Here is a 16,518-nt window from a genome sequence, read left to right on the forward strand (position 1 = left end):
TTGTGGATTTAGCTAAGCCTGGAAGGGAAACATGAGTTTGGATGACATGGAAAAGGCCAGAGCTAGTTGGCCAGTTGTGATTTAACTTTAAAATGTAATACTTTTACTTAACATACCCATAAATGAATGTAGACATATCAATGGGTAATACTTTCCTATTTAAAATGACTTAATACAAAGAATAGATAATAGAATGCATAATAGAAAGTTGAGCTTCAGTTGCTCCCTTATTTCACAAGGGATCACCACAGTAAATAGCTCCACTATTGACATTGCAGATTTTTTTAAAACCCCAGATTCCCTTCCTGATGGAACCCCACAGGGATTTATGTCTCCTCCTGGGATCGAACCGTATCGTTTGCTTGTTAGGCAGATGTATAAACAGCTACACTGTCATCTGACACCACTCAATACCAATCACAGTTATAAGCTGAGACAAAATAGTCATTGAGTTTGTATTTGTTTTCTCAGTGCAAGAGCCTTTCTGCACAGCACCTTCTTCCATTTTTACGGTCACTTTTCAAAATTAAATGGTATTTTGCAGTGTGAAATACACTGGGTGTTTTTAGTTTACAGCTACACTAAGCCAAAATGGTGGGAAATATATATCTAAAGGTGGATATGACAATTAATTTAAGGCTGAACTACTACATATTAAAATTTTGGTGTCCACACCTAACTGAGTAGGAGCAACCGTTATTACTACTTACTTACAGTGAGTGTTAACTAGTAGTTTGTTTTAAGTTTTCAGATTTCATATGTGGAAGCTTTATCTCTTCCTCTCGGCTCACACTTGCTCATTGGGTTTTCAAAGGCGCTGCTCTCACAAAACCTCGCTTGACTGAATATTTCTGGTTTGGAATTGGCATGTCTGAAGACTCATGGCAGCCCATTCCGCAGAGTAATTTCTCATTGCTTCCTCTCACCATCTGTTGACTGTGTCAGAGGAAGCCTGTATGAATATGTACAAAGCTAGAAAATGCATTACAACCATAAGTAGTTGTTGTGTGTTTTCTGACACCAATGGAATAGTTTACAGTTGAATTTCAATTCCCTTCCTACTCATTAAGTTTTTCTTAAGTTCTTTTGGCTCTTCTTACCCAAGTGGATGCATTTTGCCCATGATATCCCCTCTGTTTAATATTTTAAAAAGGAGCCATAACATTGTTCTTGTAGTTTATTACTTTTACTTGGCATGTTATGTTGTTGATAATGGCCATGGCATGTGGAAAACATGACCTAGATGCTCACAAACAATTAATTTTTGTATATTATTTTTTTGCAACATTGCTCCAAAACTCAACATCAAGAAGAAATTTGAATAAGAATACTATGAACAGAACAAGACTCAACATCCTTGTTCTATTAAACATGGCTCCAAGTTTTCACTTTTGAATGTTCATGGCAAGAGATTATTTGTCAATCACTGGCATTGAAATATGAAACATAAAAAGTAAAAGAAAAATACCAAGCCCTTTGTTTTCTTCATTTTTGCCTTACTTCTGTCTACAAAACTCCTCATCCGTCTGTCAGCAGGTTCTAGTCTTGGTAAATAGCCATACATATTTCACAGCCCTCTAGCTCGGGCCTGAGCCTGAGTACGAAAGCGTCATCTCATCTTTCACTGAATTGCCTCTGGCTGTTTACTATAGAGGTTGTAAGGTTGGACACAGGTTTTAAAAATGAATTTAAGGGCCATGTTGGCCTATGGCACCTGAGAAACGAAGATCTTGGCTTAGCTTTTTTTTTTTTATTGCAGTCCCACAGCTGGGTATTCTTGTGATTTACTTTTGTTTGTATTTTACCTAGAATGCTTTTCATACTTTATTAGAATACATCTGTTGGGGTTTCAAAAGCAAATAACATTTTCAGAATTTCTTAATTACTGTAAAAAATGTAAGATTGGTTCGACTTTGTAGGCATCACCTCTTAACATTTACCATCTGTACTCAATACGGAGCTGGTGTTTAAGATGCTGCACTTTTTGTAATGATACATTTTATCTGTGAATTTATAATTATGTCACTTTTTGTTTTCTGGGAGTTAAAAAAAAATGTAACAATTAACAGAATTTTTATTGTCAGTATATCAGGTCCACAGGTGTCCTCTTAAACTGTTAAACCAAATATACTACAAGATCAGCACTTTGACTGACTGTTGTGATATGCTGATGCACTGATAACATTAACACAACTTTGTGTTACAAATGTACTCTAAACTATTTAAAATTTAGTATGATATATCTCACACCATGGTTAGCAAAAGATTTCCACAACACCTCAAGTCTGGGATGGTTCTAACATTAGTTTGGCTTCGCTTTTGCATTACATTGATCGCTTTGTCTTTTTCCTCGAACTGTTGTGTGGTGGGTGCATTGTTCCACTTAAGGGAGGCTGCTGGTGCTGGGGAGTGCTGTTACCACAGGGGTGTGCAACAATGACATATGGTGGATGTGTGATAAAGTAACATGCACATAAATCTCTTAAACCAAAGTTTCTAAAGTAAAGGCTGCATGTTAAGATGACATTAAATGTTATTTTCTTTACCCTCTTTTATATTTTTTATGTTATTAATGGTATTTATGCATAAGAGAATTTCCTATATTTCCTAACTTCATTTTTTTGTTTTCTTTATTATTATTAAACTATATGTGTAAGTTGCTTATACTTTATGTCAAAGCCTTGGGCAATGGTCTTTTCTTTTTTTTTTTTCTTGTTTTAAGTTAACATAAATATGCTTGATTAGTAAACACCATACCGCATACCATGAACTAACAAAATCTTTGGCCAGGATCTAATTTCAGGACAAAGACTAGTTCATGTAGATGTAGGGAAAGTGATAATGCCGTTGCCTTAAATAACTGTTGGAAGCGCTGTAGTTTGCACGCTGCTCTGGAACTCTTAAGTCCTAATGAGTTTCAATGGGTAATGTGGTAGAGCAGCCATGGGGTGAGGTGTAGAACAGTGCGTTAGTCATTCTGAGTGGGACTCATACTTCTGGCAAGTGAGCAAAGCTGACACCTCCCTTCCCTTTGAGTTGGCATGAGGTGTCTCGCTGCTCCTCAACAGAAACCAACAAAGGCCTCATAGACGCCAATAACTAAGAGACATCAAATGTTGGCTCGTCGTGTGGAGAGAATGTGTAAATATATCTTCAAATGTGTCCTCGTGTGTTGTTTTCTCCCAGTCTCTTTCTTTCTCTCTCCCCCTCTCTTCCCCCGTTGCGGGGGAGTTAGGCTGTTGTCATGAAGCGCTGTTCCTCCGTCGGCTGATCAATATGTTGCTGGGTTTTTTTTCTCTTTCAGAGGAGAAGACACAGCTGGTTCTAAATGTCGACAAACAGCTTGAAGAAGTCAGAGAGTTGGTATGTCTTTGATCAGTAATTTTCTCCTCTTCCCATTTCCTAAATAATGAATTTGTGGAAAGAGGGAGGGGACAATTTTCACTGGCACCAGACAACAGCACCTGTATTATCCTGGTGGTGACATGACATGTAGACATAACACACATGCACACATACTTCACATGGCGGAAAGGAGGCTTCCTCCTCATATGATTACTTTCCCATAATCTGCTTTTAAGTGACACCCCTATGACACATTTCAAGCCATTATCTTGGGTGGGTGTCTTCATGTTGCTGTTTAAACATGAGCAAAGTCACCTGACAGAAACAAATTGTTGTTGCGGTTGTCTTGTTATGCCATAGTGATGAGTTTCCTCCAAATCTGCCACAGAGAGACCTGTCTACCCATGCATCAGATGTACTTTTGCTTCATTCACTCAGACATTGTTGGGCCCATGCGTGTCATGGCAATGAAGAAGCCCTCGTATTTGATTGTGTACTTACAGAACATACTTCCTCTGTTGTAACTTTTATCACAACTGAGTGACACCAGCAGAAGGCGTTTGATTTTACAATCGGCACTGGAGGATATTAAAGTTAATGCTGCTGAAGTTGAATCTGTTCAAAAGTGTTCAAAGGGAGCACACAACTGTAAAACTTGCCCTTAAAATTTTTTTCAGAAAGCTTGTGCAGGAAATATGATCATAAAAAAAACTAAACTTTTAAATGTAAAAATGTGCATATACAGTCTATTTTGTACTTTTTAATATTTTAATGTAAATCTGTATTATAATGAGCTCTAAATCTGTCACTCTGGCAGTGTTTTATATTCCAAGTATTTCTTTCGATTTTGAAATGACTCTTAAAATTTCTGTTAGGAATGTTTGACTTTAAATGAATTGGATGAATTGTGGGTTTTAGCTGGAGCAGATGGACCTGGAGGTGCGAGAGATCCCCATCCAAAGCAGAGCCATGTACAACAGCAGGCTGAAGAGCTATAAACAGGAGATGGAAAAGCTTGAGAAAGACTTTGTAAGTATTTCAATATGTCATGAAATGTTTTTTTTTAATTCTCATGCAAACGCAACAGTTGTAATAGTTGTAATGTTCTTACTGAGAGTGTAAATGATGCTCCATAATAAATAAGCGTCTATAAACTACTCATCATAAGACAAACACCCCAGCTTTTTTAAACTCAGAAATTAAATTATAAAATAAATGCATATTCAAAGAAATATCATTTGGAAAATTGGTTTGGAACCAGTCACTGCTGACACACACGTGTTGAATTTGTGGGTTACTTTTCTTCCACTCAGACGAGCTGGATGAAGTCCAGAGACTGTGATGGTTTTCCATCTTTTCAAGGCCACCGTGCGTGCAGTTCTGTTGTTCCAGTGTTTTGTGTCATTATCTTACCAAAAAGATGAACCCCTGACCAATCGATCTGCCTTCGTTTTTTTTGTTTTGTTTAGTTTTTTTGTCACATGTCCAATAGCGAAATACAGTACCCTTTTGTGCATGACCATATTCTGCTAATAATTCTTCAGAGGATGTAGTAACACTTTGTTCCATCACCGCCTTTGTTCAGACACATCGTTTTTGTAAGTAATCAGCAGAATTTGTGGCACGTGCATAAATCCCTTTCATGACATTTCAAGGCTTCACATACTTCCATCGCTCTGCAATAGCTGTAAATTAACCAAATAATTAAACATTAATCCTCGAAAAACACTTCTTTTCTCATGAAATTTGTATCATTATTTATTTATCTTTACTGTTAGAAAAACACCAAAAACTGCGGACTGTTTGCGTGTAACTCTCACTCTCGCAGTAATTCCTGCACTCACAAACAGACTTGCACTGAAGCTCAGCGGTGCATCCACAGAGGTTAATTCGGAGTTCATATCTGAACTTTCAAGCAATGCCTATCGAGAATGGGTTGTGTGTGTTTGTGTTGTTGCTGCAGAATCTGGCCTTGTTTAGTAATTCATAAATCACTGTATGTCTTGGCTTGATTTATCAAAGCTTAATGAACAGTCTGGTCTTTTGGGTCACTTGCTTTTAGTCTACATTTTGAGCTACCAATATTGCCCAAGGTACTTCACGTAATCAATAATACTCAGAAATACGCAATTATCCAGTGCAATTGAATCCAAAACTTTTTTAACCTCTTATTTTAATTATTATATCTTTAAATTGATCCTTGTGAAAGCATTTTAAATTGATTGTTGGCATTATAATGTTAAGAAAAATCGTAGTGGTAACGTATCTTTAACTATATCTTTTTTTCTGTGGTTGTTGTTGTTTTCTGTTGTCAGTTTTGTTTTGCTGGTGCTCATAACATGATAATAAACCCGTAGTGTAAGAGCCGTTGACCTTGAGCTTGAGAGCACGTGTCCCTCCACGAATCAAGTTTTATGTGATTTAAATCCACAGCCTCAGAATGAGTTGGAAAAATATATACTGAATTGTTGAAGTCCTGTTGAGGAAATTCAGCAAAGGCTTCTCCTTAATGTGTTAAGTTTAGAGGTTGGCCAAAATAACGAACAAACTTTTCTCCAAACCTTGAAATGAATAAAGTGTGTACTTTTCCACACAAATCTGAACTTTTTCTTCGCTTGTAGAGGATTTATTGGAGGATATTTGGATAGCTCAAGTTTAATGGGAAGGTTTTCAGGAAGTAACGGGAAGCAGTGCAATGATCATCACAAAAATGCACAATGCATAGCCAATATAATCAGAATTCCAAGTGTTGAGTAATTTTGATTTGATACAAAATGTCAAAATAAAAGTAGCAGTTGGGAAACTCAAAATAGACTTATGCACATATGAAAAACTACATATTTATTTATGATATACTGCCCATCTATACCTCAGATGACTACTACAGTCCATGCTTTTCACCAACACTCATTATTTTTCTTAAATGTTTGTTTGGTATCTAATCATCATTAACCACAAAATACTTTTTATATTCCCCCACCTCACCGCTCCAAACAAGTAAACATGCACAAACACCGCATTTAGATTCAAATAATATGTGCTAGTGATCTGTGAACATGCCACTGAGATGTGCTAACTGAGATCATAGAAGAGATCTCTGTGCCAAAACAGCTTGCTTTTCTTGCCATAGGCATTTAATTGGCTGACGATTAATCTTTAACTTTTCTTCTCCCCACTCTTACCATGCTTAATCATCAAGCAGTTAACACCTGCTGTGGCCGATATTGGTGCTAATTTTCGTTTCTAGCCTTTTTTCCCTGTCTTACGAGCATGTGCTGGCGACGAAAATTGTTTCTTCACCCTGGCAAAACATGGCATTCCTCCATGCACTTTATAATGCAAAAATCCGGTGTGCACAGTCCTTAGAGAGTATGATGATGTCTAAATTCTTTTTTGCACATCGCTGCATACTTAAGTCGTGTCTGTAATTGCTTGTACTGAAATAAAAAGCAGAAGGTAGCCGTAGGATAATCCGGGTGTCCGGAAAATAAAAAAGCAGTGACTGGCTTCTAACTGTGAGTCTCCCTGTTTGACTGTAATTTCTCTTTTTTACACCTCTGCGTGTGGCGCGGTGAAATCAGCGCACATTTAAACCAGGATCACCCACCTCACAGAGTTACATCTAGTATATCTCGTCTCCCGTAAATCTGATGCAAGTGTTCAGAAGGCAAGAACTTCAGCCCCCTCAGATGTGTCTCAGATGTGCCAAATGCTATAGCTGAGCTCAGCTTCTCACTTCCTGCCGGCCTAGGGAGGACATGACACTCGGCTCGAAAAGGCATCGAGTGGAAAAAAGGGCAATGTCCTTTCTTTTTAATGTAAAAAGCTCCGGCTTTGTTGTGCTTTCTGTGGATATCAAGGCCTTTCCACTCCCTCACTACTAAATCTCCCCCATAACCTACCCCCTACTGGCCTCCCACGGGTGTCTCCCCCCTTAACCTGCTCTCTCATCCTCTCATTCACCCGTGGTTTGAAGTAATTCTACCACTGGTGTGCCAGCTTGAGACCTCATTCCTTCTCCTTTTCAGACAGAGGGCTGGAGTTGACCTCAGAAACCCAGCCATTTCATCCAGAAAGAAAACTTATCAAACAACCACCCCAAAAGAGGGGGGTGTGTGTGTGTGTATGTGTATGTATATATATATATATATATATATATATATATATATATATATATATATATATATATATATATATATATATATATATATATATATATATATATATATATATATATATATATATATATATATATGAGGTGTAGCTTTGTTGGCTTGTTGGGTGACAGCTTCATTGTGATAGAACCGGGGGCCATGGGGATCTCACAGGTGCTGAGCCACGACAAAACAGACATTGTAGTAGCCAAAGCAGACAGCAGCTTAAGCAAAATAAAAAGTAAGCCAAAGTGTACAATAAATAAATAAAAGGGAAATGAAAATCCTATTTGATGGGGTCAGCTTGCTCAAATCAGAGGGAGAAGAATGGCATGGCTCTTAGCAGTGGCTTTGATCAGGGAAAGAGAGCCTAACCTAAGTTTAATTTAATGAAATCTATTGGGCAAACAGAGCCACTGTTTTCAAAGTGCCAGGTTAGGTCTGTCCCAGTGGGCAAGATGAGGACTCGCAGGCATTGATTGCGTCACGCAAAACACAACTTTAAGTGTGTGAGTGAAACTGGACGCCATGAAATGTGTGATTCGTGTGACTTGTGTATAATGAGGCATCGTAAAGCAACATTGGCTGGAGGATTTAAAGATACATTTGTCAGTCCTGATAAATTTCTCTTATCAGAATATATTTTGAGTACAGAGACCCCTCCTTCCTTTCGCCTGACTATGACAAACTGTTCTTTATCATTGTCAGGTCTCTGATTTATTATGTAGACTCAATAAAAATGAAGAGTTTTCTTTTTTCATTTTAACAACAAAATTGACATTATTTAGATTAGGTCATCATTATTTGGTTAAATGACAAACAATCCTCAGGTATTATTGAAAATGAAGTAACTTTATCAATTTCAAGCAAATCGTTTCTAATTTCCTTGTAATTTTTAACACTTTTCTGCTTTTCCAATCATCAGTAAGTAATTAGCTGAATAAGATGCACCGGTGGCTGTAACTTGCAGCCCTAATATCATTGTTATCATTATGTAATTGGTATAAATTCACTGGAATAGCTTTGCCTCAATTATTTAATATAAAATTTCATGAGGAGTATTGATCTCTTTAAGAAAAAAAAATCACAACTCTTGGTCATTACTTAGCTATGAAGTTTAGACAAGTGTCTTCATATTTTTTTTCCCATTTTAAATCCTGAACCCTTTTGAGAGATTATTCACTGCATGGCTTACTTGGACTATCAGCACACCTCCTGCTGGCAGCAGATGGCGGTGTTGATCTAAGAATTTTCTTTGAGTAAGCTTCAACATCAGGAAGATATTGGGCACATTCACCAATTACTTTGCCCTGCTGATATGTGGTTGGACTTGCTCTGATAAATTCTTCTTACCATTGCTATGCCTAACCTCTGCTTTATGTTTAATATGCAAGATTGAAAATGGTGTCCCTGTGGTGAAAACCTATCTGAGTTCTTGCTTATAAGCTTATAAGTTTATGCATTTTCTTTTCTTTTTCTTTGCTTAATTATGCTTTGAAAAATACTTAAGCAAACAAAACAGAATATAAATTAAATGCCAAGTCCTTGGGAAAGTGAAATGCCTTTTTTAAACATTTCATGCTTTAACTCACAACAATATTCTCATTTCTTCTCTCAACTAGTTCTCCGAATATGTTTCACCTCTTTAGATCGTTTCTTTTTTATTATATCCAAATAAACACTACTGGTCTAAATGTTTGTTTGTTAAAAGGTTAATTAATAGTCTTTAAATCTCAAGCTTTGACAAGTTTTGTTGTTGAGACCTTACATCTTTTTGTCATTTATTAAAAAGGAGGTCCTATAATGGTCAAGGCAGTTTTGTTGATGGCACGAGATCCATTGTGTTATGCGTTTTGTTTCATCTTATTGAATTTTGAATAGAAAACTATTTTTGGTTTGTCATAATACGCCACACAATGTTCCATCAAGGACCCACTAACATGTTATCTACATGCCAGTATTTCTTTTGAAACGCATATCGTCACCCGGTCTTATGAGGTCGGAAAATATGTAGGCATAGTACAAATTATTAGTTATTGCAAGATTTGAAAAAATGCGATACAGTCAAAATTTAATTTGTCTGAAGTGCAGTACTTAAATTCAGAAGGAGCCCATTCAGTAAGATTGAGGTGATGATTTGTCTTTTCATTCCCAGCTTCATTTATTCCGACATGGACCCTGATGTTAAATCATGAGGCCAACTGTCACAGGAACTCAACTATCCCTTACTAATTTCCAGTTATCTGTTGGGGTATTGTTTGGAGCTTCAGTCATGGTCAAATAGGATGTGTGGATTGCCTTTTTCTTTAATAAAAGTATTTTCGGTGGAATGCCTCCCAGTGTCTGCCAAGGGAGATAATTAATGCATTTGGAAAAGAGTTGGTCAGCCTTGAGAAATTCAACAGTTTATCTGCTAGGTGCACTGAGGTGAATAGAATGAAAAAGCTAATGGTATTGAATATTTTCACTCCATATATCAATTTCATAAGTGGTTTCACTGACCTTATAATGATATCTTGAGACTTGACATGTAGTTTTCAGTTGAGGCAATGACTGAAAATGGTTTTAATGAATTGGAGTACAGCACCTTTTAAGCTTTTTTTGATGTAGAAATGATTTAATTAAAGTGTGGATGCACAGATATAACAGATAATTTAATGCTCAAATTCGATCAAGACTGAGTTACTAATGAATGACTACTGACATTCCTACACGCGGCTCAAAAACATGTTTGAGAGTGTTATCTGAAGTTTTCCATGAGACTTTTTTTTTCTGGCCCTAAACTTAAAACTTTTTGTGTCCTCTTAATCTGATGGTCAACCACAAACTATTCATCAGTGGCAATGAATTAACATATTTCTGGATTTATATTTTAATTTTCAGGGTTTTGTCTTTGTGTGATTGGCTTCTGCACTAAGTTGGAGTTCAGTGTTTGAAATGTGAATTTTGAGTGATGGAACGGAGTCAAACACTTGAATATGAGGGTCATTTTCATGTTTTTCATTATCTTAAAAAACTAAATAAATGATCATGGACACTTGAAGATTGTAGAGACTATCCAGCTTTAACAAGAGTGGTCATAAACTCATTACTTTTGGCACAGTTACTAACCTTAGCAAAGAATGAAGAGTTTGCAAAGTCATTTAATGAAAAAGTTATTTGTTTTAAAGAGCTCTGGCATCTTAAATGCAGTTTTTTTGCACAACTTGATCGTAATTATGTTGAGATTTAAGTTTTGAAGTGAGATTTTTTTTGGGCGACTGTACATTCCAAGCTAAACATACAACTAGCGATTATATATTAGCATTGTTGTAATCCCGCTTGAAGGCTTCTTTTTTTTTTGCCCCTTGTCCTCATTAAAGTGACTTCTGCAAGCAACAACATGACAGACCAACATTAGTTGGATGTTAGACACTATAAATCGCATTAGGTTGCCTTGGCTTACTTGTTCATATTAAACACAGAGGAGTAAATGCAGATTGACTCTTTTCATGGTTTGTTGCTTAACAACCCATCAACAACACCAAAGTCTAATCACTCATCACCAGTCATAAAAGAGTTCCCTGAATTGACAGGGATTTTTTCCCTCTCTCCCTATATTTCCTCTGCGCTGAGTGCAGATTTAGGATGTAAGCAAATAGATCTTCTTCTTCCACTTATGAATTCTGGCTTTCATTCGGAAATCGTTGCGAGCAGTACGTCTTGCACAAGCCCTTTGCGGATTTGTGGTATTGCAGGCTTTACCATGTCCCCTTTATGGACACCAAGATGGGATTCATTTGTGGATTAGCCTTTTGTCACTCATGTTGAAACCATTTTATTTATTTATTTACTTTTTTACATGTTTGATGGCGTAATGGCAATGGTAGGTCAAATCTGGGTTGAAGGACAGTGTCACAAGAAGGACAAAAAGTTGTGCTGTCCAAAAGAGACAATACTTTGGCAATACTTTGCTAATTCTGCTTAGTTTTTGTTTGTTTTTTTTATTTAAAAAACATGTATGTTTTACATGTGTAAATTGTGTTGGAAGCATTAAAAGAAGGGGATAATTGATAAATGTAATTTAACAGCCGGTTAAGTCTAAATGGAAGTATCGTTGAATGTTGATGGGTCTGCGTCTCAACTTAGAAATGTCCTTTTGGGCAAAATATAGGCGTTGACACCAGTTCAGGATTAATTAATTAATAGGGTGTTCTCGGTGGTTGTGAATGTAAAGTTGATTTTTAAGTTATATGAGTAATTTCTTTAGCATTGCTCAAAGAAACCAGACTGAAATTATGCTGTGTAATTTCCAGTAAGCCTGATGTTTAGGATAAAATTGGCACAACAGCAAAATTTACTTGCTAACGAGGTGTGTGCTCTTTAACAAAATGATTTGTCGTAGGGTTTGACTCTCAAATATCACACAGATAGGCCGTAATTTGTAAACACATCATCCCCTGCTTCTTCTGTGCCTCTTCATGTGAACTCTCTTCTGTATGGATGGGGTATCTGCATTATGCCTGGAGCACAGGATTTGTTTGGCAGTGTGCAAATTCGGCCGTTATCCTTCCACGCGATCGTTTCCTTTCTCGCTTATCTCTCCTGGCCCCTCCAAAGTCACCGTACTTTCACACTCACTGACAGCGATCAGTATAGCTTTCAGACGCTTGTCTGGCTGAGTCTGCCAAGAAGCGAAGGCCCTCCCAGGTCCCCTCACTGTCCTCAGGGCTTGTGTGATTGAGTGACTGGAGTGAGTGGGGGCCAAAGATAATAGGGGGAAAATATAAAGACATGGGGTGATGATATGATAGCACCCCCACGCTCCTCCTCCACCCTCCTCCCTCTCTTTACTCCCCTTTCCACCTCCCCTTCACTTTTCTTTTCCTTTCTGTTCTTCTTTCTGTCCTACCCCCGGTTCTCGTGCACCGAGCCTGTCCCACGCAGTAGTGTAAACCAGAAGTGACATGTGACACCCACTCCCCAGTGATGTGCTGACAAGCGGGTACTAGAATAGGTGACAATGTTTTCTTTTTTTGCCAGACTGGCTTAAGTATGGTGAAGGGATTCATGAAGTATTTATGAAATATATTATGAATCATTGGGTCTGTGTTTTTCCTCTGTATTTTAGGCAGTGGCATTTGCTTTTAATAAGTAAGGCTCAGAGACGCCAAGGCTGGGGAAAGGAGTAAATGGAGGGAAAACTCTGTATATTTCATCTTTAGTGGTGTTTCTTTAGAGTAAAACTTCTATGTTTACACATGTTTTAACCCTTGCTCACAGCCCCTTCACAGAAACATGCACACACATGCACACACACAATTAACTTGGTTTCTTCCTCTCATCCTAAGTGTTTCTAATGAGGGAGTGTGCCAGAAAGAAAGGGAAACCGTTTTTGCTCTCAGCGACCAACAATTTTGCCTTTTCTCGGGTGTTTTTGAAGCCTGCAGTGGAATCTGGCTGTGGCCTTGATCAGAATTACATTGTGGAAGATGAATTAAGGTTTTTTTTTTTTTCAATTATCCCAGAGGTTGGCCAGCATTAGAGCATCAGCTTACTCCTGCAGTGAGACTAAACTCTTTAGTTTTGTTCCCCTCATCACCATAGAGCACTTGTTTGTTCTCCGTTAAGCTTTTTTTTTTCTTCTTTTTTTGTATGTTTTTGTCTTGGTATTTTTATTCTGAAATTATTCATTTCACAAAAGACATTTGCAAACAATCAAATAGCTCATTAAATTAATTTTATTTTGTGGATATTCTAGCACTTTTTTGTTTAAAAAATAAATAAAGCATCATTTTTCTTTGTGTTAATGTTGAATATAAGACAATTTCCTTTAAATTGGCTTACGAGGTGCAAGAAAGTCTTGTCTGTACCAATCAGTTGACTGCTTTTTAAAAATTTTCTGCACCGTTGTTGTGAATTCCAGCACAGAACCTGCACACTCCCAGGAAACTCGTAAGTGTATTGGGAAGTTCAGGAGGGCACATGTTGGAAGGGCTTTGGAAGGGGGCCTTACTGGCCTCATCAGCATTTGAATGTGTTCTGGCTAGTGAAATAACAAAGTATACATAAATATATAGAGATAATGATCTGGCTAAGTCTCTATGTGTGCTGCTGTATTCTTATGCTAATGATCCAGCTATTCAATGCCAACAATGGTCACATTACAAGAAAAGGCAAAGCACTGAAGGAGATAGTCTTCTGTGTACGTGTCCACCGAGGGACGCGCACATGCTCACCAGGCCCAACTTCTCTCCCTTTGTGTCTAGGTTTTTTTTTTTCCTCTTTTTTTTTTATTTTATTACATTTTTCAATTTTAGATAACACTCCAAGAATAGACATCAAACAAAAATGAATCATAAATCGAGGTCAGGAGTGAGCCTCTTTCCAAAGCAGAGAAAGGGTTAAAAGTGAAGGTATCTTTAAAAAAGATGGGAAGACTGATAGGAGAGGAGCTCTTCTCAGCAGAGGGTTCAGTGAACCATATGTAGGTGCCCACAGGCTAATGGGCCGGTTGGTCCCTGGCTTGCCAGGTATCCTGTATGCACATTTCCACCCCCCCACCCCCCCGAAACAAAACACACGCACACACACATAGATAGATAGACTCTCCCTCCTCGTCATCCTCCAGCACTCACCTCTCCAACCCCTCCCACCTTCACTCTGTGAAAATACCTCCTCCACTTTCCTCTAATCTCACCTTTTTCTCTGGTGCTGACCTGGGGAGGCTCTCTTTATTCCCCACTGCACGCCAGAAGCCAGCGTTGTGATCGGAGCCCGGGCCCCTGCGCTGGTTCCCCTCTCCTCTCCTCTATCCTTGCCCTGGCTGCCCGCCTCCCCGACGGCTCTGCTCTATTGATTTACTCCTCCAACCAATGCTGTCTGTCTCTGTTTTGCACCACCAGCACCTAGGTCCCTCATCTCTATAACCCTCCCTCTTTCCTCATTTTCTTTGCTGTCTTCTTTTTTGTCTTTTCATACTTTCTTTCCATCTTTCTTTCTGTCCCCTCCTACACAACCACGGGCTATGGAAGGAAGAAACTAATGGAACAAGAGCGAAGGAGTGAAAGAGACACGGAAAGACTGGTAGTGTGGGAGGGGAAATGGGGCCTTTGATTTTTCATTAGAAGCACCTTCATATTTTAATATTGGGTTTAATCGGGCCCGCGTGCCTTAAAGAAATAACCACTGAGAGATGATCCCTCGGCCTTCAAAAGCTATATGGCGTTTCTTCAATCAAAGCCCTTCTTGAATTTGCTCTTTTGTTTGGAGTTCACTTTCAACACCCCTCCTTCCACCGCCTTCTCTTGCTGTCTCCTGGCCTATCACTTTGTGGTTACAGTCGTTAGGCTTATTGACTGATCTCAGCAGTACTTAGCAATAGAAATGACTTTGACAGGGAACCCCCCTTCCATTCACACAGGTGCAAGAATGAAATAGCATGGTATCAGAGTGGTGTAAACCACTACTGGCAAATGATAAAACCTTGGTTGCTTGTGGGCTAATTGATTGATAGATTTTAAAAAAAGCAAACTAATAAAGAGAAGTTTTATCACAGTTGTGTCAGACAGTGTCAGGTTTTTATTAAGGGACATGATCTTTTTGAAGCTGATCCACTCTGTCTGCCTAAAATAAGTCTCCTCACCTCACACCTGCTCAGATATGTCGCTGGCTCATTTATTGCCTTGCCGTTGTTGATCATTCACCTCTATTTGTGTTTTTTTTTTGACAATTGTTTCTCTGAGACTCCTTGAGGTATTTCATCGAGGTGGAACACAATGCAGTGTGCGTCGAAGCCACCAAAGCACCAACCTGTGAGCTAATGAGAGGCCCCATGCTGTTATCTAAGGCTCCAGCTTCTCTACCACTGCTGCACTTCTATCAGGGGAGAGAACACACACCGGGCTACCGTTCACATATGTTGCACGCGTACGTTCTCTAAAGGAGGTTTACCGGGGATGCAAAAGCTCACAGAAGCCTCCATCTTACATACAGTAGCCCCCATGTATCCTTCTGCACTCACACAAGCGCACAACAGACAGAAGTAAAGGATTCGATGGCACCAAAGACCGCAATAAAACAAAGGCGCAAATGACACCCTCCTGCGACAGTCCCAACTATAGCTGCTTCTCTTTGTCTGATAATATATCAGATGTATTAAAAAGGAGCACTTAATTGAACAACCTCTCCCAGTTTGTTTGTGTTAAAGGAGAGTAGAAGATGCTAGACAACAATTTGTGTGTGTGTGTGTGTGTTTCGCTTTGTGCTTTGCTGTGCATGTCTGTGTGTGTGTGTGTGTGTGCGCGCGCGTGCGCGCGTGTTAAACCCCTGCCGAGCAGAGATGCATTATTTAAGATGCTGTTGTGATACTTGTGCCTGCTTAAAGGTCTCAGCTTCCTTTTAACGCCATGCCGCATCAGCCCACCTCTGCCCCCACTTGTGGGGGGAACCAGAGTGGGGCCTGCTGGCGCTGGTCCACACATCACCTGGGAAAATATCACAGCAGGGGAGGAGAGGAAGTGAAATAGATAACCTTTGAGTTTAGCACACATTTTTGTGAACACACATTTTACTGCTCCACTTCATTGTCACTTCTGTGCTGACTTTAGAAATATTTTTTTACTTATTTATTTATTTTTACAGGATGTTCATTTTAGATCATTTTATACTCACCTTAATTTTATTTGGATTTTCACATTTTGTGCATCCCTAGAGCAACCGGGAGAGGAAAATGAAAGGACTGGATGTCAGTTTGAGGCAATCACATGGCGTTAGACATGAGAGTTATTAAGTCTAACTTGCCCAGTTGCTCACCTGCTGGTGAAAAACCTTGTAATGGAGCCTAGTACTATAAATTGAATGTGGTTAATTACTCTTCATGCTATGCCACCAGCCGTGTGTGCAGGGTGAAAAGGAAAAGCTTGGGAAAGTAGAGGGAAAAAGCGTCTGCAGAGGAACTTCAGGGCCCCTCATTACACTCTGCCCCTGGGTATTTTTACGCCTTTTATTTCCCATCTAATGAACTGTTTACATTTTTTTT

General features: G+C 38.7%; 1 protein-coding gene across 4 annotated transcripts in view; it reads left to right on the top strand.

The window, feature by feature from the left end:
- vti1a (vesicle transport through interaction with t-SNAREs 1A) overlaps nucleotides 1-16,518 on the top strand; it is a 115,720-nt gene that overhangs the window by 3,918 nt on the left and 95,284 nt on the right. For all 4 annotated transcript variants that reach the window (XM_082545263.1, XM_082545261.1, XM_082545264.1 and 1 more), the window contains exons 2-3: nucleotides 3,305-3,363; nucleotides 4,264-4,374. In XM_082545263.1, coding sequence (XP_082401389.1) covers nucleotides 3,305-3,363; nucleotides 4,264-4,374 — 170 coding nt within the window. The remainder of the gene's footprint in view (nucleotides 1-3,304; nucleotides 3,364-4,263; nucleotides 4,375-16,518) is intronic.

The sequence above is a fragment of the Aulonocara stuartgranti genome, assembly GCF_965226115.1.
Source record: "Aulonocara stuartgranti genome assembly, chromosome: 8".
Classification (NCBI taxonomy): Eukaryota; Metazoa; Chordata; class Actinopteri; order Cichliformes; family Cichlidae; genus Aulonocara; species Aulonocara stuartgranti.